The sequence below is a fragment of the Mustelus asterias genome, chromosome 8, assembly GCF_964213995.1.
Source record: "Mustelus asterias chromosome 8, sMusAst1.hap1.1, whole genome shotgun sequence".
Lineage (NCBI taxonomy): Eukaryota > Metazoa > Chordata > Chondrichthyes > Carcharhiniformes > Triakidae > Mustelus > Mustelus asterias.
The window spans coordinates 104,900,974-104,920,703 of NC_135808.1; the positions used below are offsets into that span (position 1 = coordinate 104,900,974).

Here is a 19,730-nt window from a genome sequence, read left to right on the forward strand (position 1 = left end):
TTAATAGTCACTCCAGGGATCAAAATAAAATGAATCAAAAAGGTAAAATCTTTTTAAAAAAACATTGCGGATACAGAAATATACAATATTTGGAATGAATTTTCCTGTTGCCAGGACCCACATCATCACATGAGTGACTGGGCAAACTTGCTTTTCAACCTGATGATAGTGGAGAACATTCCCATTATCACTTCATCCCATGATAGCTATGATTTCTATCCCATTCCTCAGGCATCTCTCACATTTATCACAACTCTGTCCTCAATGGCGCAGAGTTCAAACTATATGCCTCAATGACAATTAGCACAGAAAGCTCCTCCAGAGAACCAAAACAACAAATCAAATGTACTAATGGCTCTGTTGGCTCATTCAACAGCAGCTGTTAATGGGAGATGAACACTAAATGCAACAAATGTATTTCAGAGAAATTTTGAAGATCTACATTTACTGAATTGGCATTAAGGGAGGAAATGCAAAACAAAGCACACTTGATAGTGATAGTTTACTATCCCTCACCACCACCAAAAGTACTGCTGCCATGGATTAAATAAAGCAGGCATCATCCAGAAACATAAAAAATTCAAGAGGATAGATTTTGACGTTATGTGACAGTGCAGGAACAGGTAATAAGGAATCATCAATCCATTTTACATGATTGCAAAAGGGGCTGCCAATTTGCGACTGCCCATTTTACATTATCACACAATGTCAATATCTATCACATGGCATTCTCTAGGCACAATGAAGAGGAGAAAGGAATATTTTTGTCCTTGCATTCTGCCAGAATTTCTTGGGCATCACCTAGATATGTTACTGAGTCCAGGTTAAGGATCACACTGTGGTGGGAGAAAGCGTTTCCAGCCAGAGAGAGATGCTTGGAGAAAGCTGGTGCAAGGACGTGCAATGGTAAGTCTGCAGATTGGGTTCAAAACTGCACACAATACTCTTGACGGGCTCTCTATCAAGAGTCTGTAAGATATTAAATTACTTCCCTTGATCTAAGCTCTATTCAGCTTTAAGAATGACAAAACTCATGTGTTTTTTAAACAGCTGTCAGACATTGATTCAGGTCTTTAACAATCTATTCATTATGAGCCCAAGATCATATCCAGAACCACCTTGGACAATATTTTTCTATTCATTCTATAATCGTCTTATCATTTCTATCTCCAAGTACAATACATTTATTCACATCATGCTGCATCTGCCATTAACAACCAAGACTTCAACTAGTAGGCCTAAACATCTGGAACTCAGTCCTTAATCCTCTTTGCTTCTCTACTCTTTCTTCGCCTCAAAACTACCTCTTCGATCAAGTTTTCGGTTGCCCCGTCCTAATATCTCCTTATAAGCTTCAGTGTCAATTTTTGTCTGATAACACTCCTGACGAATGTCTTGGGATGATCCACTACATTGAAGATTCTATATAAATGCAAATTGTTGTTGGTTGTTGTTGCCAATTGTCTGCCCATATCTGCAAAAAAAATCCAGATTCCCCCTTCACTAAATTAATTATACCTACTACTTTCAAATAATTCAGAAAAAAAGTTTTAAGTGTGCAACTGTCAATCCCTGTTGCGCTCCACTGACCATAATTCTCCACTGAGTACACTTCCCATCTACACAGATGCTGTCGCCTATCATCCAGCATCAATGCATCTCAATGCATCTTTGAAGCATCCTATTTGAACACATTTTAGAGAGAGTACTTCAGTGCAGAATACTTCAGGTGCATGGAATGATATGGGGCAAAATTTTCCATCCATTAACGCCAGTGGGATTTTCTGGTCCTGCTGCAGTGAATGGAGATTTGGCTTAGCATCAAATTCTCTGTCCTCACTTGCAGTGGTGACAGGGTGTAAACGGCTGGAAAATTCCAGCCATGATTTATGTTTTGGTACGAAATTCTGCATGCAATGAAGATATCCGCAAGGTGGTGATCTGGGGATGAAACAATGTTGCACTAGCAATTTCCCACAAGGAGGAAGAGAAAATCAGAGTGAAAATCACCTTCCCTTCCTCATGAATTTTCCAGCAACTGGTCAATACAGCACTAATGGCACTGATGTTAAAACAGGTCAATATGTTGTTCCTTCAACTTGAGATAGTACATCGCAGGAAAAGAACACAGGAAGGAGAAGAAGCAAGAAAAACCTACTGAATATGTTGCAATTTTTGTAAAATGAAACTTTGAGTTCGTAAATTATAGAATATCAGGTAGCACTGAGATTTTTTTATATTAGGATTGCACGATTGTCATAAATGCCAGAGAGTTGCAGAGAGTATAGATGCTTGCTTTTCCTGCAATTTCATCTAAAGATGCTTTTTAGTTATCTGTACTCCCTGGAGGTGCTTTTGTTTGAATGAAATCTAGCCTCAGGCTACAATAAGTGTTTTTCAATTAGGGCTGTCACAATATAATGATATGATGATATATCATGTGATATTAAGCCCGTGATAATCATATCACTCACTTTTTCCATATCATAGTAATCATACAATAACATTATCATAATAGATAAACACGAAGGAAGGTTTTGGAATGCTGCTGTAAGAAATTATTTTTCTCCAATAAACAAAGTTATCATATTCTGACTTTTCAATATTAAACAATAATTACAGGATTGCTGAATGACAGATATTTGAATTGATACATATACATGGCTAAGAATGGACCAAAGTCTTTTTTAATATGCACAACAGAAGAATAATAATGTGGCTCATTCAAAACTCCATCAGTCCTTTATGATAGCAAAGTGATACAGATAAGGTGGCAGATAGCCCAATAGGATAACAGTCAGTGGCATTATAAATAATTGATATGATTTTTATCATTATTTTAAAATATTCAAAACTAAAATAAGTATTTTATTAGTATTGATTAACTGATAAGTGAGGATTTGCTTTCATGAACTGAAACATCAAACTGCTGCCTTTTCTGACTTTTGAAAGGCACCCAAGCATGTTACAATGATCTAAATTTAAAATATTTTTGCTAATAATATACTTTTGATGATGATTCAATTTAGTGGACTGTTGCATCGGCTCAAATAAATTTTGGAAGGGGAATATTTAGATTCTACTTTCTAATGGTTCAAAAAATAGCCTTGGTTTGTGAAAATCTGTTCATCTGATCAGGTACTTTAAATTTTTATATTTAAAACAAATTGCCCACATATTTTTAAAAAACAAGCAAACAGGATATTTCATTTTTATAAGGTATTTAAAAGCAAATTAACTTGTTACAGCATTTACCTTTGACATGTTTTTATTACTTGTAAGGCAAAATGTTGTCCTCTTCCTCCAATCTTGATATCCCCTCCTGCTGGTCACACCCATAAGCAGCGAGATATAGAAATTTCTAAATGCTATGAAAGATATTATTACATGTGCCTGCTGTACAACCAATAGTAGACTTTGAGGGCTGTAGGAATTATTAAAATACAAATGCTTCGATATGAACTCCTTCACCTCCTTGGGTGTAATCCTTAAGGTGGACACAGCAATGTGATCAATGTTGTGCCTGTTTTGAAGATGTCAAGGTCTGCTGAAACATCTTCTCAGTCTCAGTAGAAAACGTCCAAATTAAAAATGCATATAAATGAAGCTAGATCAATGTGGGGCGCAAGTGGAACCCATATCAATATATTTCCTCTGAAACTGAAAATTTGAATTTCAACACATTTAACAATCATTCATGTGGTCAGGGGGAAGATACTTAGTTTTAAATGTGACTTATCATTTGCCATATAAACGAACCAAGAGATATGTGGGAAAAGCAGCCTAGACCAGTTAGGATAATTTATTTTAAAACGCTCAAAGGATTATAATTAAAAGACTAGAAAAAATATTGTTCCTTGCTGCGTCTGAAAAACTGAACACAATATAAAGAGCCTCCTTGAACAAGTGCAATTGGAAGATTGTTGCAGTTTTGACAGCTAGGGAGTGGCCAATAGGATTGATGGAGAAATGCCCAGCTTCTAGTACAGATCACTGGGGAACATCAAATGTATTTTTTTCACCAATCACAGATGTTTCCATTTATATAAAACAGGAAATGCTCAGCACATCAGGCAGTATCTGTGGAGAGAGAAACAAAGTTATGTTTCAGGTTGATGACCTGTTGTCAAACCTTTGACATCCCTCTGCTCCAACAATGCTGCCTGAACTGCTGAGCATTTCCAGCATTTTCTGTCATTCTTTCAGATTTCCAGCACCTACAATATTTTGCTTTTTATTAATGTTGCCTTCATTTTTATCTCACATTCATGCCTAGTTCCACCTCCGTCACATTGCCCAATTTAGCTCATCTGCTGCTGAAACCTTCATCCATGCTTTTGTTACCTCTGGCCTCGACTATTCCAATGCACCCCTGACTGGTCGATCACTTTCTATCCTCCATAAACTTGAGGTTAGCCAAACTCTGCCCGGGTCTTAATAAATAGCCAAATCCTGTTTCCAAATCCTGTGCTCACTGATGTACGTTGGTTCCTGGTCAATTGAAGTCTTGATTTTAAAATTCTCATTTTTGTTTTCAAATCCCTCCCTAGCCTTGATCTGCCCCATCTCTGGAAGCTCTTGCAGCCCGACAACCTTCAGAGATATCTGATTCTATCCTCTTGTGCATTCCCAATTATAATTGCTACAATATTCTTGCCTGGAGATGCCTAGGCCCCAAGCTCTCAAATTCCCTCCATACAACTCGTCGCCTCTCTATCTCGCTTTCCTCCTTTAACAAACCACCTAAAACCTACTTCTTTGAGCAAGATTTTGGTTATCAGACCTAATATCCTACCACCTGATCAATTTCAAATCCTGGGCCGGAATTCTCCGATTCGTACGCCCCACCACCGCTTCCACCAAGAAAGGAGGATTTGGAACTTAACCAAATCTTCATTCACTGCAGCGGGATTGGAGAATTCTGGCTTTAGTCTATATTAAACACACTGACATTTAAATATGACAATTTCAAAAATAAATCAGATTAAATGACTTTTAAAAAATAATTAGTACATGCTATAATGCTATAGTGTTATTTGCAGCTCCATTTGGTTACTATTCATGATTGTATGGCAATGTTGTTGATGCACAAAGACATTAGCACTAAAGGAATCACAGTTGTTCACTATAAGATTATAAGGTTATATCCAGGGAGACAATGCCTCCATTTAAAGGCAACAGATTGCAATTATCAAATTGGATGACATATTCAGTACCTTCCCTAAGTAACATTTATTGTATTGACATCTATTAAAATAATTTAAATGTTGCCTTATAATATTTTATTGAAATGAGAAAATACCAACTTGCTTGTTTTAAACTATATTCTGCTTTCTTACAAGGTCGATGGAAAAGAACAGCCAGGCAGGGATCTTTATTCTGAGAAAGTTAAACATTATTTTAAAAAATGTTTTCCACATTTCACTTTAAAGCAAAAACAAACACAGCCAAACACTGAAGCCTTCTAAAGAGCTACGAATGTCAGAAACTGACAAGCCTAATCAATCAGTCAGGAGCGATGCTATGTTAACATACAGCCAATCAGACTGATGGGATTTACAGAATTTGTCAGGTATTTCCTAGCTGATCTCTAAAGATTAAAAAATATATAATGCATACACACAAACACACCTATACACATTCACACAGATCATCACTAGTTTGATTTTCATTCAGCATTCACAGCATTTGTGAAGTTGAGTGACAAAGGCTTGCCTGCATTAAACATGAACTGATATCTTTCTAAAAAGTTGTAAAGAGACTGTAGCTTTAAATGAATTTGTCCCTTATTTACCCTTGGCTTTTGCTCTTGCTCAGGGAAGAATGGCGCTGATCTGCTCTAAGATCTAAAAGCACCATGCCCCAGCAATCAAAGCACAGCTTTCAGGAGAATGTTAGAGTCAGTACTCAATGCTACACATTTATCAAACCTACGAACCTTGCTGACGGAGCGAATCCTTCCATCATTACAGCCTCTCAGTATAGGATACATATGACTAAGCCAGCCTTCATTTTTACAGATTAATATTCTCTCTTTCAACCTTCACACTGTGATAAATAGACAAAAGAGACAAAAGGAGAAAACGAAGTGAAAGAAAGAGCAAGAGTGTGAATACAATTCGTAATAAGTTAAATAAGGAAAATGAAGTAAAATAATTTAAGATCCAAGTATCAAAAAGTTAAAAATAATTGTTTTGAGAATTAACTGTTCTGTATTTTTTGAAGTTGTTTATGCTCTTAGACCATAAACTACATAACAAGGTGTCAGTTTTAATATATTTTGTTAGATATCAATTTGATAAACAAAATTAAACCTTTAAAGAATGTTTCAACAAATTAGAGTGGGCAGAAGCTCAACAGGCATATAGTACACATTAAATTATTTACTAGCAAGACAGCATCAAAAAATTACCTTTTCCTAAAGACATGTATTTATTTTTAGCCTGGCACATTAGTTTGTTTAAACAAGACATTTTATTTGTGCATAGATAACCGGAACCAAGAGAAAAAATATGTTCTCTTGTTTAATACTGATACAAGAAACACTGGTCTATTTAGAAAATGTGAAGACATTTTTCCTGCTCTGGGTAATAGATAAAACATACAAAACAAAATCATGGAGAGGACATCATTTTACAATTATGAAGTTTATAAGATTATTACATTTTGGAACTATAGCTTTAAAGTTAGGTTAAAGGGGTTCATGTGACCTGTTTATAAGTCTGCCAGACAGTATCCTGGGTGGTTTGATTGTTAGAGATCAAAGAAAGCTTAGATTGTTTTACTGGTGAAGATACAAGGTATGTACTCCTGAGGCGGGATTTTCCAGCGGCGCTTGCCCCTAGGTCAGAAAATTCCGCTCGAGGTCAGCAGACCTTTGCATGGTCCGTGTTCTGCCCATTACAATTCCTGTGGCAGGTGAGATGGTAAAATTCCCCCCTTGGAGTCAATGGCAGCAGTATTGGAGTTCACAATGAATAGACTCGGAGTCTCCCAAAGTACTGGAAAGGTATTGAAGGTACCAGACTGTAACCAATTGTGCTGCAAACTATCCATTTACTTCTCAGAAGAAAGTGAACTGGGGTCAAGGACAATTAATTAGCATTTCTACCTGACTGAAAGGTTAATGTGTTCGGATGATTCTTCTTCCCCCAGGAACTTATCAGGTCTGTGTTACCAGAATCTATTATCAGGATCTGAGCATGTGATTAAGTATCAGCTGATCAAGAAAAAACAGCATGGATTTGTGATGGTAGGTCAAGTCTGCATAATCTAGTTTATTGAGGAAGTCACCTGCGTGTCAATAGGAGAGGACTTATGAATGTTGTCTGTCTGGACACATACTAAAAAAAATGTAAAAATGAGGGTACATAGAATTTGAGGTAACCAGATGACATACATCTGTCTATAATTGGTTATGAGTTAGGAGACAGAAAGTAAAGATAAATGTCAAAAAAAGAGGACTATGGAGCTAGGACTGGAGAATGGGGCTAGCTGGATAGCTATTTCGGGGGCTGGCGCAGATATGATGGGTTGAATGACCTCCTTCTGTGCTGTAATATTCTATGATTCTATAACCTCTGACTTCATCCACGGCTGGGATTCTCCAGTACCTCTGCAGTGAATGGAGTTTTGGCTGAGTGCCAAATTCTCCAGTCTCGCTGGCTGCGGATGAGATCGGAGAATTCCGCCCAAAGGGTTTGTTCTCCTACTGGTGGAAGGTGACAAATGCTGTTCATCATGCTGCCCTTTGGCTGACCTCCTGATGCATTTTATTGTTGAGATTCCTGTAGAGAATGCTAACATTTAAAAAGAAATTAATACTTGAAAAGGATGATGCAACAAGATTTCACATTTTAAAACTTCAATTGTAAGAAATGACTTTAAAAAGCTATTGCCTAAACACTATTTTTGTAGGCAACTTATATTTTAAACTACAGGTAGAGCATCATTTGTTCATAAATCTGTAAACAAAAGCATCCAAAAACCACATTTTTTTTTAACCTCAGCAATCTTTATCGTGGAAGTCTAGTTGCTTGGCTGCGTTGTTTACTTTGCAATTTTTGTGCTGAACATGTCAAAAAGAAACTTTCTACTGGTACTCTGTTTTTATTATTCCATGATACATCTTACTTTGCGAGTCATTTTCTCTACTTTACACTACAGATACCCTAGGCTTAGGCCATTGAAATTTAAATGTGGTGTCCGTAAACAAAAATGATCTGAAATCAAAAATACAATTGGCCCTGAGGGTTTCAGATAAAAGATACTCGACCTGTGGCAAAAGTGACTTTCCCTTCTACACTTATCATCCATTGAACTTACAAAGAATTAAAGTCCTTTTAGTAAAGAGTCCACAGTTGCTCCCATCTCCCAATGGATTCCCCTCTATCCGTTTCACCAGGTGATTCCCTGAGTTTTCAGAAATTTCCTTAAATGCATCAGCAGTAAAGCCTGAGGAATGGCATTTGCCGTATTTTGGTGAATAGGAAGCATATCGTTCGGACTGGATTTTTGTTGAGTCAGGATGACTTGGGAGCCCTTTAAAAATGATGGACAGGTCCAAGTTCTGGAATTACCGCCTTCATTCCCAGGATTTTCAAATTTTGGAAAGTGCGTTTTAATGATGTGGGCTGGTTTGTGTAGCAAACCCATGCAAGCCCGCGTCCTACATTCCCAACCTGGCTGGCTCCATTGCTGGGATAGGCATACCCTGGTTTTCTGTAATTTTCATGATTCATAGCACCTGAGGATGGATATCTGAGTTCTCAGCCAAGGATACATAATGTGGCTTGGCTGAGAGTCCAAATTTATTATCCTGTTGCAGCCCCTAAGCCCCAGGGAAAACAATCATTTGATTGACAGCTCTGGGTCTTGATCTATACTGTCAATGGCACAATGTTTATTTACACATCCTATTGTCAAAATAAGGTTCACTGGTCCTATACAGTATACAGTGGATAGGCATGGATGTGCCATAGTTTGTCTTGGGAGCTTGAAGGGCCAGAGGAATGGTTGGGGAGGGAATCCCTTCGTATGGGGGCATGGATGGAGCATGTGAAGTGTGTGGGGGAGGTGTGGGGATGTGAAAGATGAAGGCTGAAGGGCCTTCAGTTTGTATTGTAATGGGACGAAGTCCAACACCTGGCAGCTCCTGTAGCTGCCTCCAAAACTTGCGCAACTGCAACCTGCACCCGCCCCCTCCTCCCCACCACAATGAAAGTCCTAACCTTATGGGCACTTTCTCCCAAGGTGGGTCGGCTAAGCCAGGAATTTTCTCGAATCCTACTATCCACCTCAGGGGATAAAAATGCAGCCCTTTATGTCTACTGTCTGCTCCTAACTCACAACCAATTACTGACCCACATCAAATTCCATGCATTCTCATTTTTGCCATAGTCCACACAGACAATATTCATAAATCCTCTCCAATCAACAAGCAAGTTACTTCCTCAATTAACCAGATTAGGCAGAAATGACCTACCCATCACAAATCCAGGCTGATTTATTTTGATCAGCTGATATTTAATCATGTGCTCAGTAACTCTGTCCCTGATAAGAAGATTCTGGTACCACACAGCTGAAGGTTGCGTAGTTTCCTGGTTTCTCCCTCATTTTCTTCTTAAATAATGGAGCGACATTTACAATATTCCAAACCAAATGCACAATTTCAGAATTGGGAGGGCTTTGGAAAATGTGATATTTGCAATGTCCTCATCTATTTCTTTGAATACTCTAGGGAATAAACCATCAGGTCCTGGAGATTTGTCGATCTGAAGGCCCATTGCTTTCTCCATTACCATTCTTTTACTTATATCAAATCTATTAAGTTCCTCTTTTGCTTTTATCTTAGATTCACATGTAGTGTTGGGTATTTTGTTGCCTTCCTCCACTGTGAAAAGTGATATGATTAATCATTTAACATCTTTACCATTTCTTTGTCATCCATTTAATTTCTCCTCCAGTTAACGTTAATCAATGCAGATTCCTTTACCACTCAATAAATTAAAAAATTTTGACTGTTAACTTCAACATCCCTTGCTAGGTTACTCATATTCTTTTCTTGTATTGCTTACTTCTTTCTTCATTAACCTCTGTTGCTTTTTATAGCTCCCGCAGTCTGATCAATTTCCACTTTTCTTTCATTTGTGTAAGCCTTTACTGTTTGCCTGATGTGTATTTGTTGACCATGGATGTTCACCTACACCACTGCAACCTTTGCCCTTTTGGGCTGCGTACTGGCTGCATATTGTGCCAAGTAGTTCTTTGAATACTTCCCACTGTTGGCCTGCAGGTTTACCCATTAACAGCTTAGCTCAATTTATTGTGGTTAATTCATTTCTTAACCATTTGAAGTTTGCCTTATTTAAATTTAAAACCATGGTTTATGACTCTTCTGCATTGTAAACATAATAATGATTTTAATCACATCACTGTCACTATTTGCAAGATTCTTTTTTGTTGTCAGATCGTGAACTAATTCTGGTTTGTTGTCCATCAGTAAATCTAGTATAGCCTGTTCCACTGTCAGTTCTAAACAGAACGCTCGAGAAACAGCCCTTTGAAATTCATTGCCATTAATACTTTAAAATGTTCTGCTGCTCCCAGTCCAGGTAAAAATTAAAATTTTCCATTATAAACAGTGTTTTTGACATGGTCTCACTTGAACTCTGCACTTATGCCTTCCCTACTCCATTACTATGAGAAGATTTACATTCATTTTGTATGTGGCATCATTCTAGAACATTCCTTTAACCTTCTCTAGTTCAAATACTAGTGTGAAGTAGTGACCTTTTATGATCGACTTCCCATAATAAACTAAATTGAATATTATTTCAAAATTTAACATTCAAAATTAAACATATTATAATGAAATAACATATTTTATATTAGAGACAAATTTATCTGTTAGTGAGCGCAATACTTTATATGCAAGTGGCTGAATTTTTAAAAATGGATTTGGTGACTTCAACCTTGAGTAAAGCAATATGTATGAGGCTTGTGATAACAGACGTGCTGAAATGAATTCCTGTTTTGAATTCAATACTATGTATTAATCTAGCTATAACTGCAATTATATATATTAATGTAAATATTAATAATTGCAGTTATATCTTGATTAATGCATGGAGAGAATGTAGAAGAGATTTACCAGTATGATGCTAGGAATAAGGGACAGTACCAGGAATAAGCAGTTATGTGCAGAGGCTGGAGATGTTGAGATTATTCTCGTTAGCGCAGAGAAGGTTTAGGAGGGATTCAATAAAAGTATTCTAAATTTTAAGGTGTATGGTAGAGTTAATAAGAAGAAACTGTTTCCACTGGTGAGAGGATCAGCAACCAAAGGATAATTTAAGATAATTAGCAAATGTTCTTGTTATATGTTATAATATTGAATGAATTGCTTTAAAAAGTGGTGGAAGCAGATTCAATAGCAACATTTCTAAAGGGTATTAGATGAAACAGATGTAAAGGAAAAATGCTGACAGACTGAGGAAAGTGTGGAGTAGTGAGCTAATTGGATAGCTCTGTCAAAGGGCTGGTACAGTCACAATGGGCCGAATGACCACCTTCTGTGCTGTAAGATTCAATGCTTCTATGAAAAAGAGAATACAAACTTACTTCCAAACATTTAAAGGACTATTTTTCTTGTTCAATCTACATATAATTTCCACTGCAGCAATTCCACTAATTACCATAGCTAGACAAGGTGGCTAAAAGCTATATTTAAGTCAGCTCAGTGAAGGGCCTCATGACTTCTACTAGTCCTCTGGCAAATCATGGAGGATTCAATAGCTGTGATCAAAATGCAGAATGATCTTTACAGTTTGAACAGGTCCTTATCTGAAGAGCTTCAGTTGTTAAACAGTGTACCTTTTATTTCGACTCCCCACTTATCCCCATTAGGAACTGCTTAACTAACCTTCTTTAAAATAAATCTGTTATAGCTATAGGACAGACGGATGATTAAAGCAGCAGGCAATAGCAGAGTCCTTTAAATCAGCTTGAAGTCAACCCACTCCAGCATGTAACCTTGTGCATCTTCACTGCAGCTATTTATAGAGATTTTTTAAAAATGGCTCAGATGGTTCATCTTTTAAAACTTCAGTTCTTAGATTCGTAGAATTTTATGATGGGTAAAACTACTTGACTGCTGAAACATTTTTAAGTAAGTTTTGTTTCTCTTCGTAATACTTTTGTTATTTGCAGCATTCAGCTTTAAGATATACTGCTTCTGATACAACACTCATTAAATCTTAAATAACATTACATATCAAGCACACGATTGGGCAATTATAATAAGTAAACTGTGTTGACACAAAGCCTTCTTTTTTAAAATAAGACAAAGCTGTTTTTCGTACATTGTGGTGAAATCCAGAATTATTTAATCACAGTTTAGCTGCTAAAGTGTATTCATTTTTTCACATATTTTGTAGAACTCAATTTTTTTCCCCTAGTTCAAATACCAAGCAACTGGCCAGCAGAAGAAATACTCTGTTACCATTGATAACACATTATTGGGAGAGAATGATTGACCACCCTGTCAATGTTAAGGGTGGTTTGCGAGGATATCCTCAAAATGAACCTTATTATCCTCAAAAGATATCCTCAAAAGGATATCCTCAAAATGAACCTTATTATCCTCAAAAGAGCTTTCACTCACTTAGAATACTTTGTTAAAATGCGAGTGAGCAAATCAAATTTAAAGATGCAAGAAAAAAGTTGCATCATGGCATTATTATAAAAGTTTCACTGACGGTCTGTGGAATAAAAATGTGTTGCTGGAATTCTTCTATTATTTAGACCCAATTTCAAATCCACACTGGTGAAATCCATGCTTCCTTTCTCTGGTTGTAACTGTCTTTAATTGAAATTAGCTTGCGCCTCATAGTCCAATAACACAAAATGATTCATAATCCCCAATCGTTGTTGTAAGGAGAATGGATGATGTGGGAAATACAAATTTTATAATGGGTGCAGCTGAAGGTGTTTCTATTTAAGGTTGGGATTGGAGCATATATTGGAGGAATACACCATTGGCGGCAGAGCCCACAACTGTCTTGGTCCCGTTTCTGGAACTGCCTCTACCTTGCTATCTCTCTCTCTCTATACTGTCTTAAAATCCACAACATTTAAACCCATCCCTTTGAACATGCTTTTGGTCATCTCTCCTAACTCTTCTGTTGTTATGCGGTGTCTCCATTTCCTCCATGAAACACTGGGGACATTTATTACATTATTCTACTGTACAAACACAAGCTGTTGCTGATGTTATATGACTAGAAGTGTATTGTTACAGCTGCTAAATGTGAAAAATGTGCAATTTCCCCACAGCAAGATCCTTTTTCTTTCTGATTGCAAGATTCACTCTATAATCAAAGAATCTTTGTTTGAGGTTCCCCCATACATCTACCCGTGAAGCCTGTCAAAATCTTATATGCTTCAGTAAGATTGCATTTCGTTCTTATAAACTCTAATGAGTATTGGCCCAACCTGCTCAACCTTTCCATGAGACTACCCCTTCATCCCAGGAATCAAACTAGCAAACTTTCTCTGAACTGCCTTCAATGCGAGTATATCTCTCCTTAAATAAGAAGACCAAAGCACTCCCAGTGTGCTCTGACCAATAGCCTGTACAGTTGTGCAAAGACAGTTTTGCAATAAAGGCCAATATTCTGCCAGGGCCATACTGGTGTGATGATATTTCGACTCTTCAGCTACACTTCAGCAGACTGAAATTCAAGATGGCTTCTGAAGATTACCTGGTCCTTTTGTGCATTACAAAATATTTTCTGATATAAAGAAGGTCTTGTTTCTGACAGTGAATCAATGTTGGTCAGACCTGGATATGAACTAAACCCGCCGACACCTCCACTGTATAAAAAGGAGAATTTGCCTTCAGACATGAAAGGCTACTGAAACACAGGAGAGAGAAGAATCCAACTGCTTGATGGGATTACCACAGTACCTTATTTGGATCATGACTCAACACTGATGTGAGGTCTCATGATACAGTGGCCATCTTGGCTCCCTGCTGAAGATATAGCAGAAAATTCAAACTGCTTGGCAATGAAACACCTTCAGACGCTTCTCCCTCAGAGAGAGAGAGTCCTGCAAAGAGCCATCCATTGCTACTGTCAGTTTAGCAGCCAAAGGATATACCTGAAACACCTCGCAAGAGGACCAAGAGCTCTCTCGTCTTACCTGTTTCCCCACCAAGATCACTTCAGTTCTCAACCTCTGCCAGTTCTGCTACAAGAACCTTCACAGCCACAGAGAAATCTCTACTTTTCAATATCTTCACTTCTAGCCAAAACATTGACTCAATCAAGAAACATTGGGTCACAATGAAATAGAGACTAAGTTAAAATCCTTTCTTATGATTACTTTTTTACCTTCAACTGGATTTAGTTTTTGTGTGTGTGATGGTGCCAGTGAGTTGTATGAGTGAGACATGAAGCTTTCATTTAATTTTCAGGGCAAATATGTGTGAGAAAGTAAGTAAAATTCTTCAGTTTAGAAAATACAAAAGCTTGCTGCTAGATCATTTAAATTGACTCAATCACTCCAAGGGTAAAAAATACACACATCCACATACAGACATTGGCATGTCACTTTAAAATTATCTGTGACAATTCTATTTGCCTTCCTACTTACTTTCCGTGCCTGCAATGTGATGAAAGGGCAGCCAGATCCCTCTGTCCAGTGGCATTCTTCAGTCTCTCTCCATTCAAACAATGGGTGTGGTGGGGGAAAATTTGGAGGGAGTCCAAAAATCGGTTTCATGCAACATGAATTTCCGTGGGTGTCCGCCATGGCGGATCGGGAAACGCGCTGGAGGCCAGTGTGAAACTGATTTGCATCCCATTAATGTGATGAACGCTGACCAAATTCTTCTGCCCACTTTTGATTCTCTGCAACATCAGCAGAAAAAATATGCTGATCCAGAGCACATCTGGAACAATGTGGCATGAAGAAATTGGGACCCACCAGTACAATGCCTGGAGCTGCCTCCAGAGTATTGGATGGAGATTTCCAGCAACCCTGGTCCCTGGAACACCACTGCAATGGATGGGGGAAACATATATGGGTAGCGCTTCCAGCTTCAATGCCATTGTGGAGAGATGCCAGTGTTGACGTGGGGGGGGGGGGGGGGGGAAGAGATGCTGGCGTTGACTGGGGAGGAGGGGATAGCCCCTGACCCCTCCGTGATGGGGCTGGAGAGTGTCATTTCTTGCTCTGATCGGGGTGTCATCTCAGTGCAGCTGGCTTTACCGGTGTGTTTAGGCCCCTCCCTTCAAAATGATGGCATGAAACATGCCCCCCGTTTTTTTCTAACCTAGTGTCATAAGACCTGGCTAGAAAACCACCTATCTCTCTGGAGAGAAACACACCAGTATTCAGTCGGACCTTGACACTTTGCCACTTTATGGGGAGGATGCGCCCTATATTATATAAATAAAAATATATTTCTGCTGGATAATTATGTGTTTTATTAATACTAAGTCATCAAGTACAATGTACAACATTTTGTTCACTATCATACAAGAAAACAAGGTGATTAACGTAGGATTTGCCATGTGTTCCTTCATGCCAGCTGACTGCATACGGAAGGAACAGTCAGCCTATTGACAAATCCTACCCTCTGCCTAAGCAATTTCTGGATTTCACTGTTACAAATTTGTAGTCAAAACGGCTGCTTGCCATCTGCAAAGTGACACATAAGCTCTTCCCTCTTATCTCTCTTAGCTGTATGTTAATCAGGACTCTGCTTAGTGCCTTCCTCATCTCAGTGTTATTATGCAGCTGCTGACCCTGCCTGACAGAGTCAACCTCCAGTCAATATTCAGGAAAGGTTGACGAGAAAGGACGAACATTGAAGGGTTAAGGAGGGGGCACTCACTAATACAAAATTCAGATATTTAGTCACTAGCTGAGTTGAATGCAACTGAACACTTTTTACAATTTAAAAAAAGCTATAATGATAGTCATCATCTTCTATAATTGTAAAGAATGCAGTCAGTGAATATCTCAGCACTAAGAATGAGATACTAATGCAAAATAAAATTAATTCATCTCTTCATGGAAAAAACATTTTTGTTATTATAAGAGTCAACGCTTGGTCATTTTTTGATAATACAGAGAAAATATTTTTTTAAATACATTTATAATTTAAACTGACTTCCCTCATTTACAGTACCATATTGGATGTCTTTGAAGAACTAAAGTCCAACCTGAAATGTGTGGCAGTTCCAGAGATATTTAACCTCAACAAGCCCAAAGGCAGTGTTTCCTTTTTTCAAATGGGGCATATATATCCCTTTATCTTAAAATCACAAAGCAAACTAAGGGATCATTGTATTTAAAAAACGTTACTCCAATGGAATAGCAGGTGATTTGATTTGGCAACTCAACTTTAAAGAATATCATTCAATACTTTATTATAAATTCTAACAAGAGAGGAATTTTTAAAGGCGAAATTTAAAAACTCAGATGACAATAGTCTACAAACTATTTTGTATGTTTATTATTACGATAACATTTCACATTATTTGCCTTTCTTAATATGCAAAGCAAGAATAGTAATATATACTATCATACTGAAAACAGAAGCATGGTTATCAAGTTGCAAAAGGGAACAATAGGTTAAAATGGTTAATGATATCAATATTATATATAATGTGACAGCCGACTCACATCTTAAAATATGAAACCTGAAAATATGGATACAATGGAACAAAGTGGAAAGGGAAGTCTTTCAGTCCTGGAAGGAAAACCAACCAAAAACACTGCATGTAGTTTAAGGGTTAATGGAAGACTTGTGCCTTTGTCCTCTTACTTTCAAGCTTTTTTTCATTCTTCCCTGATTTAAGACTTCTCCTCTCTACACTGACAGTAAGGTATTTCTCTCCAGCAGATTATAAGTCACTCTGGGCTATTATTCAAGTACAAAGTCCTGGCCTCTCTGCATTTAGACCAAATATAATATCCTTCATGCATACATTATCTGTCTTCCTATTATCTGGTATGATTTCTGAATTAAATTTCAGCAATGTAATATTGGCTTGAAGAGAGAATTTCTTTATAGGCTAGTCAAAGGTTAAAATACCAATCAAAATAACACTGCATATGCACCAAGACATTTTAATATTCCTAAACCCTATGATTGTAAGGACATAATATTTTTTCCTGATTACCCCAAAGGCAACACATGCTTACAAGACAGCTACGGCAGAGAGAAACTTCAGAGTTCAAATGGTACATAATATCCTATTTAGCAGTGACACAAATAGAAGATCCCAGTACCAGAATCACACCAGGCTTAGAGCCATCAACTCCTCATTTCAATGCAAATGGGATTGGCTATTAAGCATCTCTTAAGACCTCATCCTTGAAAACGATGCCTGCTACTCAAAGTACCTTTTTGAGATTAATCCACTTCTTAAAGTAATCAGGAACTGGTAGACCCAAGCACTGGCATTGTCCTGGCAGCCTAAGAAAAAGAGAAAAATAGTTTGATTTTATTACACTACAGGCCTTTTTATTAAGCTTATGGTGGTTGTAGGATTAAGGAGATAAGTTTCATGTCTAGCTGCCATCCAAACAGCTAAAGAGCTACTGAATAGAAAACCCGTAATGCTGTTTTCTATCTTATAAATCGAACAAAAATCATCCTCATAATTTTAATACAACAAACAAAATAAAACTGCTTACATATTATGCTACTGACATAATCTTCAGGCACGAACAGAGCCCTTAGTATCTTTCTTTGTCAGAGAACTGCCTCAGATAATGCCATGTAACTATTTTTACTCTTAACTATACAGACCTAGTGATGGCACTCTTACACTATGAAGAAATGAAGGTGGCAGATTTAACACGTTTGAAAGTGTTGTGGCCCACAACAAGTAATGACATTCTGAAAAGCTACAAAAATAAAGAACAATTACAATACAGTTTCATGAACTCTAGCTATATCACAGCTGAACATTGTAGCAGTACTGTACTGTCCGTCGCAGAACTTCCATAAAATGTGAGTTAAACATTATATTGCAGCTGAATCCTGATGAATTTGAATTACATTTTTGACAAGCACTGAAGTAAATTTCCAAGCTTCCAAAACTTGGAGCTACAGCCTGAAGATGGTCCATGAATAACACTTTGAATGAGTAACACCTGAATATTTTGCAGTCGGACTAAATCTAATTATTTCAAGGAAATTGAGACTTCCCAGAGAAGCTCAAGGCAGTAACCAGATCAAGTGGTTTAAATGTTGTCCCAAAATGTAAAACCAGCTAATGTTCATCATCTGAACTCAGTTATCAGATTACTGCCTTAAATTCTGTCTGTGCACATTATGTACATGATAGCCAATGTACTTTACAGTTGTTTTTCTAACCACATCAGTGCAGTATTTCTGTTGAACCAAAAATATTTTAAACGATAGTAGTACAATATGATCAGATTATTTTTTAATGGAAAATTTTAACAGGCATGAGCTTGCACATATTATAAATATTTTTATGGCACAAGTTTCACATTGATCAAGCTCTAAACGGTTGGTGTGCAAACTATTAACTCTCCATACGTATGGGCATTCCAGTAGAGAAATAATATTTAGATCAAGGTCTCTACAGTGTGTTTTTATAAAACATGATGAATCTGTAAATATTTGTAATACCTCAGCCTATTTGGTCATTTATGTTACAATTGAACTTAAATGAAACACTTTAGTATATAGAATGTTTTACAAGAAGCTGTAACTGTACAAAAGATGACTGACAAAATTCAGCAAGCTAAGAAAACAAGAACATGAATAAATGGGCAACGTTTTATGCTTGGGCATCCAGGTATTGTATTTATAGTTCCTTGACGGGAGATGTTCTGGCACATTGCGATCTTATGCTTGGATTAGCTATGGATTTATCTCGAGAGTCAACTCTGAATAGTATATTAATTTAGAAGAAAATAGGATTCCCTAATATCAGTGCCAAAGGCAGACTTACTTTGAGTAGTGCAAAAAATACCATTGATATAAATTGGATGCAAAGAGGCCTGTTTGTTATTTACTAATCAAATAACATGACATATCAGTTTGTTTCATATATTTCTCCACTTTCAAATTGCTTAACATTGAATTTGATAATTTGATAATACACTTCAACAATACCTTGGAATTTTAGATAGAAGGAGAATAAATGCACTTTCACCAATCCATAAAATCTAATAAAGCTGGGAATTTTGCAGTGATTGTGCAAGTGTCTGCCATTGAGGCTAAAATTGGCTCCTGCCATCTGCTGTCCCCAAGAGCGCATAATCCTGGTGGTGTCCAATTAAGTGGCCGCAGTTGAGGCTGCTATCTCAAGCAAGGACAGTGCCCACCCAAACAGCTGCTGGCCCAATCAGAGAGCCAGCAGCTCAACAGCACCACTGCTAGCGATGTGCCCCCAAAGAAAGGTGAGTGGCATTAGGGACACCAGGGAAAGGCAGGCAGGTGGGAAAGGTTCACAAAGAACAAAGAAAAATACAGCACAGGAGCAGAACCTTTAGCCCTCCAAGCCTATGCCGACCATGATGCCTTAACTAAACTACAAAAAAAAAACCTGTTGCCCTCACTTGGACTGTATCTCTCTAAACCCTCTCTATTCATGTACCCATCCAGATGCCTCTTAAATGTTGCTAATGTGCCTTCTTCCACCACCTCCTCTGTCAGCGTGTTCCAGGCACCC

At 37.6% G+C, this 19,730-nt stretch overlaps 1 protein-coding gene across 2 annotated transcripts in view; it reads right to left on the minus strand.

Annotated features, from left to right (window-relative positions):
- Positions 1-19,730, minus strand: part of LOC144497417 (ERI1 exoribonuclease 3-like) — a 352,319-nt gene that overhangs the window by 245,202 nt on the left and 87,387 nt on the right. For both annotated transcript variants that reach the window (XR_013498545.1, XM_078218663.1), the window contains exon 6: positions 17,422-17,494. Coding sequence is in view for 1 of the 2 variants with exons in the window: in XM_078218663.1 (XP_078074789.1) it covers positions 17,422-17,494 (73 nt within the window). In the remaining variant the exon portion in view is untranslated. The remainder of the gene's footprint in view (positions 1-17,421; positions 17,495-19,730) is intronic.